At 42.9% G+C, this 19,324-nt stretch overlaps 1 protein-coding gene across 1 annotated transcript in view; it reads right to left on the bottom strand.

The window, feature by feature from the left end:
- Positions 1-3,416: 3,416 nt before the first annotated feature.
- LOC139760085 (uncharacterized) overlaps positions 3,417-19,324 on the bottom strand; it is a 30,732-nt gene continuing 14,824 nt past the window's right edge. The window contains exon 4 of the mRNA XM_071682933.1: positions 3,417-3,669. Coding sequence (XP_071539034.1) covers positions 3,427-3,669 — 243 coding nt within the window. The 3' untranslated portion in view covers positions 3,417-3,426. The remainder of the gene's footprint in view (positions 3,670-19,324) is intronic.

Raw genomic sequence — 19,324 nt, forward strand, 5'->3', positions numbered from 1 at the left:
TTATAAGAAACGCATCTTCCTCCAAGACGAACTCTTCTACCGTTCCTGTTCTGAGACCATTTAGGTTAGGGATCAGACATAACGGACGTGGAAAAAATTTCCTTCATGCGAAATCCCATTTAGCATTTTGCCCGTAATCATTGCAAGTACGTTATCCATGAGGCAAAGCGTTCCTTTCTTCAGTAGAAGTATGATAACCTCTCCTCGTCATCCACTGATAGGTCTTGTTGATCATTATATCTTAGGGCATCGCTAACAACTTCTGTCACTCTACCTTTCCTTCACTCTTCCGTTCTAACAGTACTGTAGCTGTCTCTCCCTCGTAGACAAAGCAACTCTGATTCCCGTTTCTCCTCTAATTCTACCTTGGATGACTCTGATATTCCATCACTCCCTGATACTCTTCTTACTAATCCGATGAAACTTCCTGTAATCTCTCTTCGGACTGTACGAAAAGCGATTTCCTCTCAGTGGACAAGCCAGGCTTTTGGTCCTGATGGTATCCGTCCCCGTGTACTGAAAGAGTGTGAATCTGAACTTGCACCTGTGCTTGCTCATCTGTTGGTACATCCCATTCCCTCAGAAGAGTGGCCGTTCTAATCTCTCGAACTATTTCCTGTTGCTTTGGCTTATGTCATCTCCAAAATCTTTGAGTCTCTCCTCATCTCCCATATTCTCAGCAGTCTTGAGTCTCACAGTCTTCTCTGTAATCACGAGTATGGTTTCCGCAAGGGGAGATCCACTGGTGATATTCTATCGTATCTCACTAATGTCTGGTCAATATCCCTGAAAGGTTTTGGGGAATCTTATGTGTTTGCCTTGACGAATCCAAAGCTTTTGATAGGATGTGGCATCGGAGTCTAATCCTTAAGCCCTCATCTTTTGGCTTTCCTCCCTTACTTTGCTCCCTCATGTCTAGCTTCCTCTCTGGCCGATCTGTCTCCGTAGCTGTTGATAGATCAGCCTCTTCCCCTTTCTCCAACAATAGCACTGTCCCACAAGGTTCTGTCCTGTCCCCTACACTTTTTCTCCTTTCTATCAACGATTTTCTTTCTTCCACACATAACCTAATGCACTCTATTCTCATGACAACACTACATTCCTCCACAGTCTGCCGCTAAGAAGATGGGAGTCTTATCTATATGTCGAAATTTGTTTTCTTCCGAACTGTTGCTCCGTTCATACAAAGGACTGATTTGTCCTCGTAACTGGGTACTGCTCCCACATCTGGGGTGGTTCTAGCTCTGTATCCTTACTTGACAGAGTCGAAAGCGGTCCGACTCATAAACTCTCCCAGGCTAACTTCAAAACTTGCCCCTCTTGCCCTACGTCGCAGTGTTGGCGCACTTTCCCTCTTGTATAGGTATAACTTTGGTTTCTGCTCCCGAGAGCTGGCTGCTTGTGTGCCCCCACCCACTAGCTAGACCACGCAATACTCGGCAAGCTGCTGTGTCACATAATTACTGTGTCAGTAGGTATTATTTAAGTATGTATTATTTAAGAGAAGGACTTTTATGAAGATACTGGCAAGTTTGTGCCCCGGTAAGCACCGGCTATACGTTTGTAACATCATCTACCGCACTAAAGGTTTAGCGTAGGTTCGTTGTGTTGTTAGTTACCAGAGGGAATTCAGAGACTGGTGGACGCGCTGCTCCCTACAGGAGGAATGACGACTGATCATACATATGGTAGTCGTTCTTGTTACTTATCCTAGGAAAAAAAAGGAGAGCGAATGAGGCCCCGGCTTGTAAGGTGACGGATATAATCTACAAATCACATACTGAACAAAAGATGAATATCACACGGTATAGATCTCATTTGAGAGGATCACTAGTGAACACATCGTCCGCAACACACACACACATCCATGTGAAGGAGACTAGCACACTTCAGCCACACACAGGCAGACCTGTGCTAGTAATGGTACCCCGGGAATGGGCTGTCGCTGGCAACACCCTGTGTGGAATCCTTACCACACACGTACGTGGTCTTACTAGGGAAATCCTCTTGATGCAGTTGTAAGAGAAAACGAGAGACGCAAGAGAGAATTTAAGGATATCCTCTTGTATTTGCCTTTATACTTAGTGTGGATATTTTTGTCATTCTTTACATGATTTCTTTTCATCAACCGCGTTATAATGTAATATCCATGACTAGTTAGTACGTACGTCGTCATGTGGGATGTGATTGTGTCGAATCATCTTTTAGAAAATCAAAAAAGTATCATAACACGTAAACTATCTGACGTGAATTTTTTTTAGTGATTGAAAATGTTTGGATCATAAACTCCTGAGGAATAGTGTGATATATAGTGAAACTGGGCCTGTTGAGTGACCATTATTTAAAAAATCCATGATTTGTGACAGTAAACTGCAAGCAATACATTGACAGTTGTACTTATTTAAGTAAGGCAGTTTTACAAGTAATTACAGACGGTTATCTTGCCAGATGACTTAAGGTTGTACAGCATTGTTCAAGCAAGCATTAAAGTAATGTGATTTAGGTTTGATCTTGTCTTAATTTCAACAACAAACTGTAATGTTTTCTTCTTAACCTAACGTAAACATATGCCTTAACGTATGGAACCAAAGAAAACGAACTTCACGTTACGTTATTTGGATTTTTTTTCGTTTTTTGCTAAATCTCTCAGACATTTTTAGCCTGTCTCCCTCTGTGGCGTTTTGCTGTTGACAGAATAACTACTGGAGACACTGGCAGTTATAGTAGAGGTAAACAGTAAGGACACTGCCACTCCCTCAGTAAGGACAACCCCTCCCTCAAGTAAGACTTATTCCTTCCCTTGATAAGGATAATCCCATCTCTCAGTAAGGTCAATGTTCCCCCCTCAGTAACGGCACACTCCCTCCCTCAAGTAAGAACTCTTCCTCAGTAAGGACAATCCCCTCCCTCACGTAAGAATTATTCCTTCCCTTAGTAAGGACAATCCCCTCCCTCAGTAAGGCCATTGTTCCCCCACAGTTAGGGCACACGCCCTCCCTCTGTATGGACGATCCCGTCCGTCAGTTTCCAGTACAGTGTAGAAAACCATCATTATAAGCAGTGTGTGTTTCCTACTGTCAAACTGTGTTCGAGTTTCCCTCCCACGTCCAGTCTCCAAATAACACTCATAATTTCATTTTGTATGATTATCAACTTAGTTCTTGTTAATGATAAAGGTATTCAGATAATCTAATGTAGGCTTGTGTTACAGTAAACATTAATTAAGTTTTATATGAAACAAAAGTTTTTAGTTTTTGTTGGCACAGTATGCGTCACACTGACTGTTGATTATTTGGATTATTTATCCGTCATGTTTCATGTGAAGCTGTTTTAATAGCCAGGTCTCCTTATAGGATATGTGATTGTTTCATTCTGCTTAAGACAATTGATTAGTCTCCTAAAACTCAGGTATTTCATTTTCTTTGATCAGAGGCTACTGTGTTTATATTTCGTGTGGGCACTTGTCAGGTCCCTGAAAATGGATTTTCTTTCCGAATCCTTCGTGGTGGCTGCTCTCTCATCAGACCTCCCCTCCTGGTGACTGTTCCCGTTATGGTCGTCTTTATTAAGAGCTTCCTCAGTGTGTTTGCCTTCCATGGGGTCTTCATCGCTGTCCTCGTGTGAGGTGGCTGGGGACGCGCCAGCCTCTAGGGGAACTATGCCACTGTTCTGAAAGATCGAATTGGAAACATTAGGTACAAGAAGTGTGTAGAAGCGTTAGGGATGTCTGGAACTGCGCACACAAACATGGAAAGCGGGAGAGAATCCTTAAGGCAGTACTTCTTAACTGCATCGCCTCTGCAGCAAAGTGAGAAGCGATAGAATCATTGGTTGTCGGAGGATTAAGGATACAGGCCAATATACAGATGAGAGCCAGCACTCTGCTCCTTGTCACGATTCTCTCCCTGGCGTCCAATCCGCACATCACACTCTCTCCTCAAACGTTCCATAGGACAACACATAACCTTATACTCTCCATCATTCCATCTTTACTTTAGTTTCCCCGTTCTCCTTGTTTGCTCCACTTGATACATATATCCTCTTTGTCAACCTTTCCTCACTCATTCTCTCCATATGTCAAAACTACATTCAACACACCCTCTTCTGCTCTCTCAACCACACTCTTTATTACCACACATCTCTCTTACCCTTTCATTACTTACTCGATCATATCATGATCCACATACTGTCCTCAAACATTTCATTTGCAACACATCCACCATTTTCTGCACAACCCTATATATATAACCCATGCCTTTAAACGTACCCATTTTTTCCCTCCCAGATAACGTTTTACCTTAACACACAATGATCAGTGCTACCAGAACCTTTCTGTATATAGCCTTTATGAACAGTTCATCTGCTCTACCCTAAACTACGTTTCAACCGCCTAGTCTTCCACCATCTCAAAATTAAACATAACAAATCAGCAAACCTCACAAAGAAGTGCACTTAGAACAATTACTGGCTGCCTAACAACCACAAACACTCAACATCTTCACAATGAAACAAAACTCCTCCCAGAACAACTCCACTTCAGTATGCTCGGCACTCGGTTCTTTGCAGTAGATCTCGATCCATCCCATTAAAACCACCCCATAACTAAGTACCAGTTCCAAAGTAGATTTCAAAAGTTCTCCTTGCTCACACTTCAGCAGCATTTACTCACACATTCATCACCTCCAGGAAACACAACACTGACAAAACAAATACACTAAAATGCCCTGTTAAGCACTAAACAACCGCCCTCCCAACTCAGTCATAAACACCACTCCACCAGACAAGTATATTCCCCAGACTTACACGAGTCACACTCTCTCGTCTAAGCTTGGGACATCATCCATCCCTACAACTTCGCAAAACACCGATTCTTACACATCCCAAGACCCTTCCTGCCCACAATACAACTGTCACGACGAAGACCCCGGGCTCTTACTGCTCAAATGACCGGCATTTCCCGCACACATACACGCTCACATCACAACACCTTCTGACCTATGGTAACGCCCGGTGGATATGGCTGGCTTCTTAAGCACTGTAGGAACCCCATAGAGATCGACGGGACTCCTGGGAGTGAAGTGAAGTGTTTTAGATATCTTGGAGTGGATCTGTCAGCGGATGGAACCATGGAAGCGGAAGTGGATCATAGGGTGGGGGAGGGGGCGAAAATTTTGGGAGCCTTGAAAAATGTGTGGAAGTCGAGAACATTATCCCGGAAAGCAAAAATGGGTATGTTTGAAGGAATAGTAGTTCCAACAATGTTGTATGGTTGCGAGGCGTGGGCTATGGATAGAGTTGTGCGCAGGAGGATGGATGTGCTGGAAATGAGATGTTTGAGGACAATGTGTGGTGTGAGGTGGTTTGATCGAGTAAGTAACGTAAGGGTAAGAGAGATGTGTGGAAATAAAAAGAGCGTGGTTGAGAGAGCAGAAGAGGGTGTTTTAAAATGGTTTGGGCACATGGAGAGAATGAGTGAGGAAAGATTGACCAAGAGGATATATGTGTCGGAGGTGGAGGGAACGAGGAGAAGAGGGAGACCAAATTGGAGGTGGAAAGATGGAGTGAAAAAGATTTTGTGTGATCGGGGCCTGAACATGCAGGAGGGTGAAAGGAGGGCAAGGAATAGAGTGAATTGGGGCGATGTGGTATACAGGGGTTGACGTGCTGTCAGTGGATTGAATCAAGGCATGTGAAGCGTCCGGGGTAAACCATGGAAAGCTGTGTAGGTATGTATATTTGTGTGTGTGGACGTGTGTATGTACATGTGTATGGGGGGGGTTGGGCCATTTCTTTCGTCTGTTTCCTTGCGCTACCTCGCAAACGCGGGAGACAGCGACAAAGTATAAAAAAAAAAAAAAAATATATATATATATATATATATATATATATATATATATATATATATATATATATATATATATATATATATATATGTATGTATATATATATATATATATATATATATATATATATATATATATATATATATATATATATATATATATATAATGTTGTTACTATGGGTCAGAAGTTGATGAAATATTCGTCCCAGTAGGAAGCCTTAGAAACACTAAGGTACTGTTTTGAAATCCCGAGACCCGTCATGTCGGTGCACAGCTGTTGATCCTGTTTACTGGGCCTGTGGTCACGCTGGCCTTACCCTTCACAGTGTCACATACTGCGGCACAATTTGTCTTAATGTGTGCGTGGACCAATCTGTCTGTCTGTCTGTGATAACGTATTTGTAATCAATTATCCATGGTTGTAGTTAGAGAGTTGTACGCTCGGGGGGCGTCATATGTTTCCCAGCCTCAGCTCTGGTGAAGCCTTATACACACACCCTAGTGGCGGCAACTCACACCTCCTCTACATTTATTTCTTTTTTTTTATTTGCGTATCCTGGTGTTCCTTCCTGACTTCTTTCGCATACTTTCCTGCTCCGTCTGTGTGTATTTCTTTCGAGTATAGGTGGGTGTGTTAACCTGTGTAACTTCTTTTTACTTCCCTATTTGTACAAATACTTCCCTGTTTGTACAGCGTAGGTCCACAACTCATGAACCTTCTCTGACATGATGCAAGTCAAGCTTCTGGTTACTGTCCACTGTCACAGTTACATAACTCATTTTCACATATAACAGTACTTGTTTACATTTTTACTAACGAGTCTTCTCCATGCGTAATCTCATGTCATGGTCTCTGGTTGTTCTGTCGTAGAACTGGTCACTGTTGACGTCACCAGCCATTCTAATCTGATCAAGTCGCATCTTACTCTTCTCTCTTCCATTGTGGAAGAAAAGTTTGGCCCCTAATTTTTTGCTGTAATTCAGCTATCTTAATTCCGGCACCGTCTTTATTGCCCTCCTGTGAATCTTCTCTACTAGCTCTTTGTGCTTCTTGGAATGCGGTAAGCGAGCTTTAGAAGCATGTTTTAGCTGTGTTCATAAAGGATGTGAACAGTTTACTGCATATTGCCTCATTCATGGACGTGAATGTGATTCTATAATGCACCAGCAGAGTCTGTCTGGCGACAGGTTAGGTAGAAAGTCCCTCACACACAGATTGCTGCAGATTATTTCCTGTTGTGTGACATTTGTATCGAGGCCTTCCCTCAGTGTGCCTTTTGTCCTCAGTACCTTGTGTTCAGTCGGGTTAGATCTCATCAACCATATATCATACTAGCCCTGCCTGCAGATCGTCTGGGTTCCTTCGTGAGTTGATGGATTCTCCTCACTCTTTACTTTCCTCATGACCTCGCCATCATCTACAAACATATTCACTTCCGTGTCCAATCCTCCCTGAAGTAATTTCCATTGATCAGTGTCAGTGGCAACCCCGACCTACATAGAGAAAGCTCCACTAACATGTATCCTCTGTTCCCTTTCATTATAGTAATATTGAGTTGATTGAAGAAGTCTCCCTTTCACGCCTGTCTTCTGACCTACTGTGTAGTGTAGTGTCGAAAGCTTTCTGACAGTCCAGTTACATACAGTCCATCCAACTCTCTTTTTGGCCTACAGTGAAGTTCACCTTCTCACAGGAGTCTGTTACAGATGGTCTCCTCCCTCGGCACCCATGTAACTTCTCATTCAGACACTTTCTCCTTTGGAAAGTCTTCTGTTTGCTTTCTGATAATCTCTTCCATTATTTCATAAACCACGTTGGTCAGACACCTCTGTAAGATTTATTTCTGCACAGAATGCTGAATGTTCTTTATCCATCTCGTGAAAACAGGAATGGCGTTAGAATGAGCAGTCGTAGACCATGAACACCGAGAGGGACGCTAAGATTCGTGGAGCCCCGGGCATGTCATAACCACATAGCTCAGTCGTTTGAGCTGTATACATCATCGTTGCAAGCTTCTTAGACTGCTCCAGACTTCCCTACTTTCTTGCTTAAGATGTGCCTGCTCACGTTCTCCCGAACTCTTCATCTTCAAAGCTGCTGACACTGGAGGTAAGTAGAGTGAAGCTGCTGTTACTGGAGGAAGGTAGAGGGAAACTGCTGACAATGGTGGAAGGTTGAGTGAAGCTGCTGACAGTAATGGATGGTAGAGTGAAGCTGCTGACACTGGTGGAAGGTATAGTGAAAGGGCAAATTCTACGAAATAAAGAGAAATATCAGAGGTAGAAAGTATAGCCGTGAGATGACACGAACCCCCTGCCATGCCCCATAGTTGCAGCACATTGCTTCATATCATAGAACTGACCTATGGTGACATCGAGAGGAATTTACGGGTCGTCATCATCTGCTCCCGTAATCCTTCCTCTTGCGTCACCAGTTTGAAGGCTTCTGTCCTCCCACGCTGCCATGCCCTCTCAATTCTCAATTTCTGGTGCTTTCCTTAGCGCATACTGCACACCCTTCTGTAGCAGTTACTTCCGTCTCCTCGTGTCTCGAGATCCAGATGGTAGTACATCCACATCTCTGGGTTCAACACACGTTCTGGGTATCATCTGGAGCATCTCCACTTCGCCGTACTTGACCAGGTTTTACACAGATCAAAGTGTATCTAATCTACCTCACAATCCCTCTAATGTGATTACTATTTGAGTGTTGCGGGGAGAGAGTTTTACGCTCGTGTTACTCCGTCTCTTAACCTTGTATGTATATATGTGTATACATATATTAAGAAACGTGACAACACTAGTGTAAAATTCCCTCCCCGTAGCCCACAAATAGTAATCACATTAGAGAGATTGTGAGGGACATGAGATACAATTTGTTCTGCTCTCTATCTTGCTGGACAAATCTATGGCCTCTACCCTTTCCCTGTGACTCAATTTCATAAATTCTGGTACCATTTTAGTTGCCTTACCCTGGACCTTCTCTGTTCATTCTTTGTGCTTCTTTACCTAAGGTGACCAAACATGACAAGTATGTTCTAGTTTCGGGCCTAATGTTGGATACATGCCAGAGCAGACAGTTTGTCTCCTTTATTGTTCTCCTAAGGAGGGACTCTAGTGAAAGGTTGAGCATGATACTAACTCCAAAATTGTTTGCTTCTTATTTCCTGCTCAATTATATTCTTATTAAGGTTTTCTTTGACTGTGTTCCATCATCATCATTTTGCACTGAATTGGGTTGTATTTCATCAGCCATGTATCAGAGCAACTTTTGGAGATTGTTTAAAACCCCTTGTAAGCTGATGCAATCCTCATCTCACTTCGCTACAACTTATGATCATTGCATCATCAGCAAACAGAATCAGGTAAGAGTCCAAACCTACTGGTTAGTATTTACATGGATCAGAAAGTGCAGTGGCACTATGACTGTGCCCTGCGGTACACCACCGACAACTCCAACCCTATTCACAAAGGTTCCTCTGACGTACTTCCATTGTTCCTTCCCACTTATGTAATTCAATGTACAGAAGAGGAATTTCCCCTCTATTCCTGTCTTTAGAGCCAGCTTCTGTACCAGCCTCCTAGGTGGCTCCTTCTCCTTGACTGTAAACTTCACACACCCCTCCACAACACAGCCTATATAATGGCTACCTGACTCCGTTTCCCGACTTATGTTTCCATAAAAAGATTGCCAATAATGTGTAGTTCGTATGTGTATTTCTCTTTGAGTCTGCCTCGCCTCTTCTTTTTCTCCTTATTTAGCACATATCACTTTTTTTAACACATGTATCATATATGATATTTTCCGTTTCCATTCTTCTGTGAGTGAAGCAACGATCTAGTAATGATAGTGTATTAGCCCATTTGACTCTCGTATTATCATTCACACACACACACACACACACACACACACACACACACACACACACACACACACACACACACAGGAAAATTTCCATGACTCTTTCATTCATTCTGTGAGAATGTCAGTTCTCTTGTCTTTCTCTTTACAGTCGAACTCCCATTACCAGAACTCTAACATATCTGAAAGATAGATATCTCACCGGTTTATTTACCATGCCATATGTTCCTTCATTGGTATTTTTTAATAGTTGTCTTGTTTGATCCAATTTCTCTAGAGGATTATGAATTACCAACACCTATCCGCAATTCTTTCCTTGTGTTAGTCTTCCTATTACGTATTATTTTGATGGGTCATCATCCAGTGTTTCCTGAAACTTAAGATTGTTTCATATAGTGGAAGCAGGTCCCCCATCCCCATTGTCTTTTCTCTCTCTCCTTGCTGTCATGTACCCCTCTGGACAGACCAAATCAGATCTCGTTTCTCTGGTAAATTTTGTCTCCACCACTCAAGAAACATCAGGTTTGTTTTCCCTAATTCGATCCTTGAACTCCATTTATTTTGCATGCACCACTAATCCATCTGTACTGGTACACGTACCTTTCAATTCAACCTTCCCACCACTTAACATGTCTGACCGTTCTGAGGTGGTGGCAGGGATGTTCTCTTCCCAGGCATTTCTTAACGTCTTGGTTTTCGCCTTCCAGTTGCACTCTTACCTTCTCGTCCTTCCCTCGGTCTGTCACCTCTGCTAAATCCCCTGCTGGAATCCTCCTTGTCTGCGTCTTGGCCTGCGACATAACTCCATACTGAACGTAGTCATTCTTGGTCGTTCCTTTATGTCTTGACCATATCTGTCTATCTTTTTGATATTTCTTTTATCTCGGAAAACTACATTTAGCATGTTTGTAGCCATTACTGGTCCTATAAACAATACCTCTTCTTACTTCATCTCTCACTGTTTGAAGGAATATGGTCTTCCGATCCAAAACCCATCAACAATTAGCATCGCCCTACCTCCTGTTTCACTACTTTTCATTTCTTTTTCTCTGCGTCAGTCTTCTACTTTTCATTTCTTTTTCTCTGCGTCAATCTTAATTTCCATTGTAACTATTGTGTGCAAGATATTCTCAAATATTAAAAGAAGATATACATCCATAAGTCTATAGTTATTCTTGAGTAGAGCGAAATCTTCGACATTGTGTAAGTGTTCTATGCACTTTTTTTTTTTAACTTATGCTCGTTTGCTTTTGTCACAAACAAACATGATGACTGATATTCATTAACTTACAGTCGCAGCGTGACAACCAGTTACATAACATGAGGGTGCAAGTCTTGTACAGGCCTCTTGAACATCTCCATATAGACTAACCAGTGGCAGTCACGAATTAATCTTTGACAAATTCTTTACGTCAGAGTGAAGGACTCTTATGGAGAGAATTATTTACAGACCAAAAGGAGCGAATGTAGTTCATGGGAAATCAAATTCAGCGAAGACTAGCATCGTCCGCTGTTGTTGTTGATATTCTCCAATGTTGATGATTTGACGTACGAATACTTAACCACTCCCATGCACTCATTATAGGCTACACTCCTTATCCATTTATCTCTAGCCGATCTGTCATCATGATAAAGTCTTCCATTCACACCTATCGCTTGTAATGAATCATCTTGCGTTGATAATACCTAATTAATTAAGATTATTTGACCGATAATCGCTCGGCTATCAGAGATAGCGGCGCAGCTGTGACGCCACCGACGAAGGATTTTGAACTACGCTATAAGGCGCTGGGCAATCCACGAGTAAACAGAGTGTGAGTTGACGAAAGTATTGTTCTCTCTCAAAGTCTAACACAACTCCAGCTATTTGAACGTATGCTAGTTGAAACTACACGGGCAACTGATACACACACACACACACACACACACACACACACATATATATATATACTGTCAGGTATCCAATCTATTGACCCAACTTTAGGGGAGGACGAACAGCTGGGTTGATTGTGGACCGACTGCCGCAACCAGGATTCGAACCTATGTGCTCGATCCCTGGAGGCCCACGCAAGCGCCACGGTCAGGAACACTTGCTTACCGCTACACGACGGAGGGTCATGAATACTGTTATGTTATAGAATAAAACAGCGGCAGTCATGACGAGAGAGAAACCTGTTTTACAGCCTGTCAACATCACCCATCGCAATCATATATATAACATTTGTCCTTTTTTGTCCCAATAACATCCTTACTGTCCGAATCATAGACACAGTATAACCACACTTGAATTTCTAAAATGGCACAACTGTTGGAAAATGATTCAAGAATAAAAGAGGCTGGCGAAAGAAAACGGTAAATCTGAAAGTGACTCGCAAGAGACGGTCTGGATCAGACCTTTGACCTGGGGCAGCAGTTGTGCTGCCAACTGTTCCACCAACCTCCCGGGTTGTCAGGTGCAGCTCCTTATCTGGGCTGGGGTAATCCCAGAGAAGCTGTTCATACTGTGAATGATGGATATTGGCCCAGATAAGAGACCTTCTTAGCAGCAATTTCTCCCTGAGGGGGATTTATCCCTGACAGTGGCTGACGGATTACAAGAGGAGTGTCACCTGGTCGTGTTGTAACTCCGACACAGGTATGTGTGGACTGTACTCCAGGTCCTAGATGTTGCTTACTATACACAGGACACCGGGCATCCTCCAGCGGCTCTCACTGGCCACTGTGCTGGGGTCGTGTGTGAGCACCACAAGTCTGCCTGCACCCGGTACTTGTCCTACAGCTGGAGAGGAAAACGTCTCGCTGAATGTTCGTCGAACCGTCCAGTCATGATGACGGTGTTCGTGGATGAGGTATACACCCCAGCTCGGGTGAACCTGGAACACAGGCCATCATATCCCTGTTTCCGGAGGTCATGGCTCTCTCCAGCAGGATGCCTTGCAAGTTTCTAGTCCGTCAAGTCTCGTAAATGAATGGTAATGAGATTAAGAGTTCAGCGGCTTATACGGCTATAAAACTGTAAATCTGAGAGTTTGATTCTCTTACAAGCAAAGGTGGAGGCCTTGAGCGCGACGGGACGACCCTTGGGCACGACGATGTGTTTGACCTAACCCTTACGAGCCAAGTCTTGTCAGTATGGTCTTATCACTGAGTCTGTTAATACAACAGTGAAGTCTGTCCTTACACTTGCCTACTGACCACACTCTAGGTAAATGATGTCTGCCAGGGTTACGCCACAAGGTATCAGTCTGAACCACTGATGCCACACGGGTTGTTTCAACAGCTTTTTGAGAAACTTCAGAAATAGTAAGACTCAAGTCCCAGCAGGGAATTACTGAAGATGGAGAATACTTATCTTTACGTGGAGTCGTTGGTTGCGCCAGAGGTGAGGTGGGTGACGCGTGTCTGGTGAGTGCCACACTGTAAGGCTTCTAGAATGGTTCCTTCCTCGCATGGTCATGTTTCCTATCAACCCATATTACAGTGGTGGACCCTATCACTGTCTTGGTCCCTATCACTGTCTTGGTCCCTAACACTGTGGTGGTCCCCATCACTGTCGTGGTTCCTATCACTGGTGCACTGGTGGATCCTGTGACTGTGTTGGTTTGTGTCAACGTGGTCATCTCCCTCATTGTCGTGTTTCCTCATGAATAGAGTCGTCCTCACCTCTGTCGTGTCTTCTGTCATTGTACTATCCCCTGTCACTGTCGTGGCCTGCGTCACCTCCTATGTAGGCCACGTCATCGTCCGGATCACCGTCATGATGGTCTTGGCGACCATTTTCGGACGTAATAGTCGATTGGTGTCGGGACCCGCGGTAGTCCATATTAGCGAGGTCGGAGGAGGAGGAGGAGTTGATGTTATTGCCCAAGTATGGCCGCTCGATCACCGATAACACCCACTAACACCTCTGCTAACACCTACTTGACGCTGACACAGATAATCTGGGCCGATAACCACTGTACCTGCCAGATCTCTTACTCTGCCTCCTTTTACCTTACCAGCTGTGACACCCCCTTCCCCCAGCCAACCCTTGACTCTCAGGTCCATTTCAAAAGCCCTTTGAACACAACGGCACAACCCTTGAGCATAGCTGTACAACCCTTGATGGCAACAGTATGTACGACCCGTCAGCATGACATCAAGACCCTTCTTAAGCACGACCGTAAAATTCTTGGGTATGGGCCTGGCCTTTGACCTGACCCTCGAGGGTTTCGTTATAATTCAGGCTATGGTATCCAAGGGTCGTACTGTCGTGCATGTGCGGTTATGATGTTATAGCGCGAATTAGATCTTTGTGTGAGATTATGGATGATGTGCACGGTGTAGACTGGATTTGTACATCAAAGGTATCATAAAGCACAACAGGCATTAAGGAGGAAGGTCATGGGATTTTGATATTCTGACTGAAACTAATAAGCGTAGTGTGAGTTTGCTGTTCACTGTGTTTGCTACTGTCTGGTGTCGCTAGGTTTATAGGTTTGCGCTGGTTGCCTGAGGTTGGTACAGTTACTCGGGATGTGGTGTAATGTTGGCTTTGACTGTGAAAGTAACATTGGGAGTAATAATTCCAGACGGGTGGTTCGCCACGCGCGTGATATGGAGGGCTGAAAGTTAATTGGTCTCCTTGGTCTCCTTCCTCTACTTACATATTCTTGGAAAGTGACATTCGCGACGCGCAAAGAGGAACAAGTTACCAGTTTAGGCTGATGGGTGTGTGAAAGAGTGCGACAGAGGGTTAATACCACGAGATAAGTTATTATGTAAATACTACCGAGTCTATTGTGTGGTTTGTATCGCTTTGTTCGACCCAGGTCTGCACAGATACATTGTTGTGTGATCATTGACCAACACGCTCAGAGGTTCAGGAACTCATCCCCAGTGGATGTCAGTCCTCCACCGCCATCAGCATAGTCACAACTGTAGTTCAAAAATCCATTATCTCCGTCAGGATCGAGGCATTTTATTTATTGCCTCTTATCTCAGAACTAAGGATTAAATTGCTAAATCCATTCCTGATAATCTCTCGTTGTTTTAAACATATTTGTGTAATTTAGAGAAGCATACACTCTACTTCTTGCGTCGTACCCTTAAAGTAAAGAGGACTAGACTGAAATACTTTGACTAAGAGCATAAACGCAAAGCAACTAACAAACCAGTTTACGGTATTATTTAGTATGAGTTGCAAGTAATCATTTCTCATAAAGAAGCTACCACGTCTTCATACAGAGAAAACGTCAAACAACCTTCAAACACTTCACATTAGGTGGCCAAGCCTAAAGAAACATCCACCGCGAAACATTTACTGATCAGTCTTTATTACAATATACAATGGGTTGTGACTTATGTGAAATATGCTCAAACACAAATAAGAATCCATGATCAGCCAAATAGACTGGCTGGATTTACTCCGCAACGCAACAAAAATAGACAGAAAACCTTGGGCGTAATCCGTCGTCTCCTGATGGCTGGCTGCCCCGCCCGTCACCCAGGGATTATCTTATTACATAAGCTCTTTTTTTGTGAGTTGCAGGTATAATTCTAACAGTGATTTAATACTGTATCTTTAAAACAATATTGGTACTCATAATATACTATGCATTCACATGTAAACTGAATACTGCTGAATGCGTCCAGATTTACCAATGCATTTGTGCTTTTCGCGTGTCAAAACTGCGTTAAACCTTTAGTTCACGAAATACAGAACTCGGCCAAATATGTAGCAGGATCACATCACTTTTTCTTAAGTGTAGAAAATAAGGTTATCTTGATAGCAGTGAAGTAGGATAATATACGTAATAAAAACTTAATCCGAATGACCTTGACGCTACCCTGTTTTTCAAGGAGAGAGACGGTCTTCCTCCTGCTGAAACAATTTAGTAGATTGGTATCAGAGAGGAAGAAAGAGTCGAGGACTAAAGGTCAATGAATATCATTACTTCACTGTTTAAGAAAGTGATTAGATATATACTGTGAGGTACTTTGTGTTCTGTCTTCTGTATAAACAGAGCCTGCTGTCTTATTCCACGCCTCTGCTGTGCATGATCCAAATCTCAACTAGGCTTTAACTTTGTTCTTTACTCTGGGCAGTAAAAAACCATTTGCGTTTAGGAAGGGAGCATCAGTTCATGAAAAATTTAATGGAATGCACGTTGGAATGAAAGATAATAACAGATTAGTACCGAGTGACCGAACTAGCAACGATTCAGTACGAGCTATGACAGCAAAAAGATTAGTCAGTTCTTACGGTCATCAGGACAGTATGACCAGAAAGTCCCTAGAATTATCATGAAAAATTGTATTTGTTTATCCTATTGAAAGATAGGCCACTTACCGGCAAAATATCAGAAAAGCTAGAAATAAGGGAGTAGATTGTCGTAGATGACAGTTTCAGCACAAAAGACATAGTTGCTTTTCTGTTGTCATACAACGTACTGATGCTGTTATGACAAAAAAAGAGTGCCAGGGATACATAGAATTTATGAATTTGTCAGTTTTGACCATAGCAAATCTCCTGATCCTCGTATAACGCACATGTATGATCCCCTCCTGGATATCAGGAACACCCTCGTTGATGTCCGACAGCCTCCGCAGAGGAGTAACAAAAATAGATGTATTTGAAGCATGATTTTGCCAGGTTGATATCATCACAATCATTTTGTACAGTAAAGTTACTGCAAGTTTGCGTCGATGAGTTGCACTAGGCAACCTCCGCATTCCCTAAGTTAACTGAATCAATTTTTTGTCCCAAATTACTCGTTCTTTGGAACAGACCGTGGGATTCGAGTTGTGCTAGATGAACAAGGTGTTCTCAGACTATGGATATCCTTGGAAAATACTTCAATAAATATCACGTTTTATGCTTTTGTCATGATGAATGACTGTAATTCGGCCTAATGGCTAGGTGGCGCGGGAACCTTTTGTTTTTCAAAGGTCACAAAGTCGCCCACCTGTAAATAAACAGTTTGGTTAGGTGGTTGTGCCCCATGGATTTTCTCTTTGAGTGAGGTGAGATAATCCTTCATCCACAGTTTCTTATGTTGTTTTACCACCTTACACAGGTGTGAGTAACGACTATAAGTTCTTTAGAACCGAAATAATCTTTGTCCTCTATTATGCTTTCACCGGGGACAGGTATTGGATCTTGTCTTCTGCTATATATCTAATGAGAAGTAAGAGGTGTAGGACAGTTGATGTCTTCATTTACACAAGTTTGATGATGATGGTTTATTCTCTTTTCGACCTCAGGTGAGACGTGTGTTAGCTCAATCTTTTAAACCCTTTTCTTCAATAGGATCTTTGAAAGACATGATCTAACGACCATCTTTGAAAGACATGATCTAATGACCATCTTTGAAAGACATGATCTAACGACCATCTTTGAAAGACATGATCTGACGACTCTCTATAGGGCTTTTATAAAATCTTTCCATCCAGGTTCATTTATTTTCATGATTAGCAAAATAAGTTTTGACACCTGAATCATCATCAAGATGGCACTAGAATTTGTGCCATCGTCTGAGATGAAATATTTAGGGCAAGAACGCTTATTAAGAAAGGGTAGAGACATGTCTTTAACTACTAGTTCCAGGTCTACTGCAAGTGTGGTACCTCGCGTAAACAGGCAAACATAAATCTTGCTCGGAGCATTGTCATCAGTGTTGATGCTGGTAACTATAAGTGTAGCCAATCCCAGCTATGTGAAAGGGTTCGAAGTAAGTGAGTGGTTTGAGGAAGGGGACTTGAACGTTTCCAGGGTTTCCCTGCATAGTTCTGAAGTCACCACATCTACGTATTAAAGATATAATCACTTATCAGTCTTGAGGAAGTCCGTAATGTTTACAGTATCATTTACGTCACCGTGTGACACTTTACAATGTGAATCCCTTACTGTTCCATAGGGTTACAGGTCAAGATATAGAAGCGGGTAGAATAACCGCCCGCACCCACCCACCCCTCGCCAACCTTATCCATTGATTTGATTTGTGTCGGTATCATCAGCAAATTTATTGTACCGCCCATGCTCATCCTGTAGCGGTAGCGCAAAAGGATTACAGAGGTCATAAAGGGTCTTTGTCAGGCCCCAGTGGGCTATGTCACACGAGCTGTTGTGAAATTGGTTCATTACGTAAGCTTCATTACTTACATTACATAGTCTTTCGTATGGCAAGGTTTACCAACTCGATGTAATATATATATATAATATCAAAAATTAGGTGTGACATTTGTACAGGGTTTGTTTAGACCGATCCTTGAAAGGCTCTATTTTTTCACATTCTAAAACATAATTTTCTAGTTTATATCCACTCATCCCGTAACCTTCCTCACCCGCCCCTTCCCTCACCACCTAGCTGGGCGGCTGCTGACCGTGTGTGGTTGTCGTCTCGCTGCCCCACTGGTGAGGAATTACAAGGGAGTCAGCCAGCGGGACGTCTCTTACGCAGGGAAGCCCTACGAGTGCCGGCACCTCCCCACCCCTCGATTACCTTACCTAATGACACACTTTCTATCCCTGGCTCCTGGTGTGTATCATACCCTATCTTGCCTTACACGAGGAGATCAGTCTGGTCATACGTTCGTTCCAGCCTCACATATGTGGTAAATGTCTTCTGGGGTTTGTACGTGAACTTAGAGGGTGAGCTTAACATTGAACAGTGCTATGTAGTATAAAGTCTCTCTCTCTCTCTCTCTCTCTCTCTCTCTCTCTGACCACATGATTATGTATATGGGGAAGGAGGTTTACGTTGGTATGGGCCAGCTACTTGATTGGCATTTCTGTCACACAGACTTTAACATTTCCTCATGCCATACTTGTACTTCCTCTAGGCTTGGCTACCTGTCCAGTATTCTGTTGGTAAACCGCTGTTCCGCACATCAGCACTGACTACTTCCCAGCTGTCCTTTAAATCCCGTGATTTCGTGATTCATCTGGATTTCCGTGAACTGGTGTTACGGTAAAACATTAAGGATGGTTTCCGAGCACATGAAAAGAGAATGTGATATCTCGACTTAGCCGCCTTTCCTCTGCGGACTTTGCTCCATTTATCGTAATTCATTCCTTATCATTCTAGTACCACTCTCGTCACGTTCCATCGGACCTTCTTTAGCAGCTTTATGTTTAAATGAAAATACTAGGCTTTTGATGCATGAGCTAACTAAAGTCAAAGAGACGTCGTAAATATTTTCTGTGATATCTTGTACATATACAGAAAGGAAATTTTGACATTGGCTAATATTCTTTGCCTCCTGACAGCTTTGTATCATTTTGTCATGTATGTTGTTAACTCCAAAATCTCTCTCACAGTTGATTCCTGAAGTCTGTTAATCTTTTACGTGATCAGTGTTACAATTTCAGTAGGTCAGATCCTAACATGTTGCAGAGTCTAATGGTCTGTTTTCCCGTCATGACTGCCATTCTCGACGTATTCAGAGGTATGATTTAGTTCCGTCCAGCACATCATTAACCCTGGCTCAAAAAGAGCAGTGGTTCCAGCACTGAATCCAGAGGTACCTCACTTGTTATATTCGCTCTCTTGGAAATCTCTCTCTCTCTCTCTCTCTCTCTCTCTCTCTCTCTCTCTCTCTCTCTCTCTCTCTCTCTAGGTACATGGCCTTCAGTCCA

This window comes from Panulirus ornatus, chromosome 1 (genome assembly GCF_036320965.1).
Source record: "Panulirus ornatus isolate Po-2019 chromosome 1, ASM3632096v1, whole genome shotgun sequence".
NCBI classification, from domain to species: domain Eukaryota; kingdom Metazoa; phylum Arthropoda; class Malacostraca; order Decapoda; family Palinuridae; genus Panulirus; species Panulirus ornatus.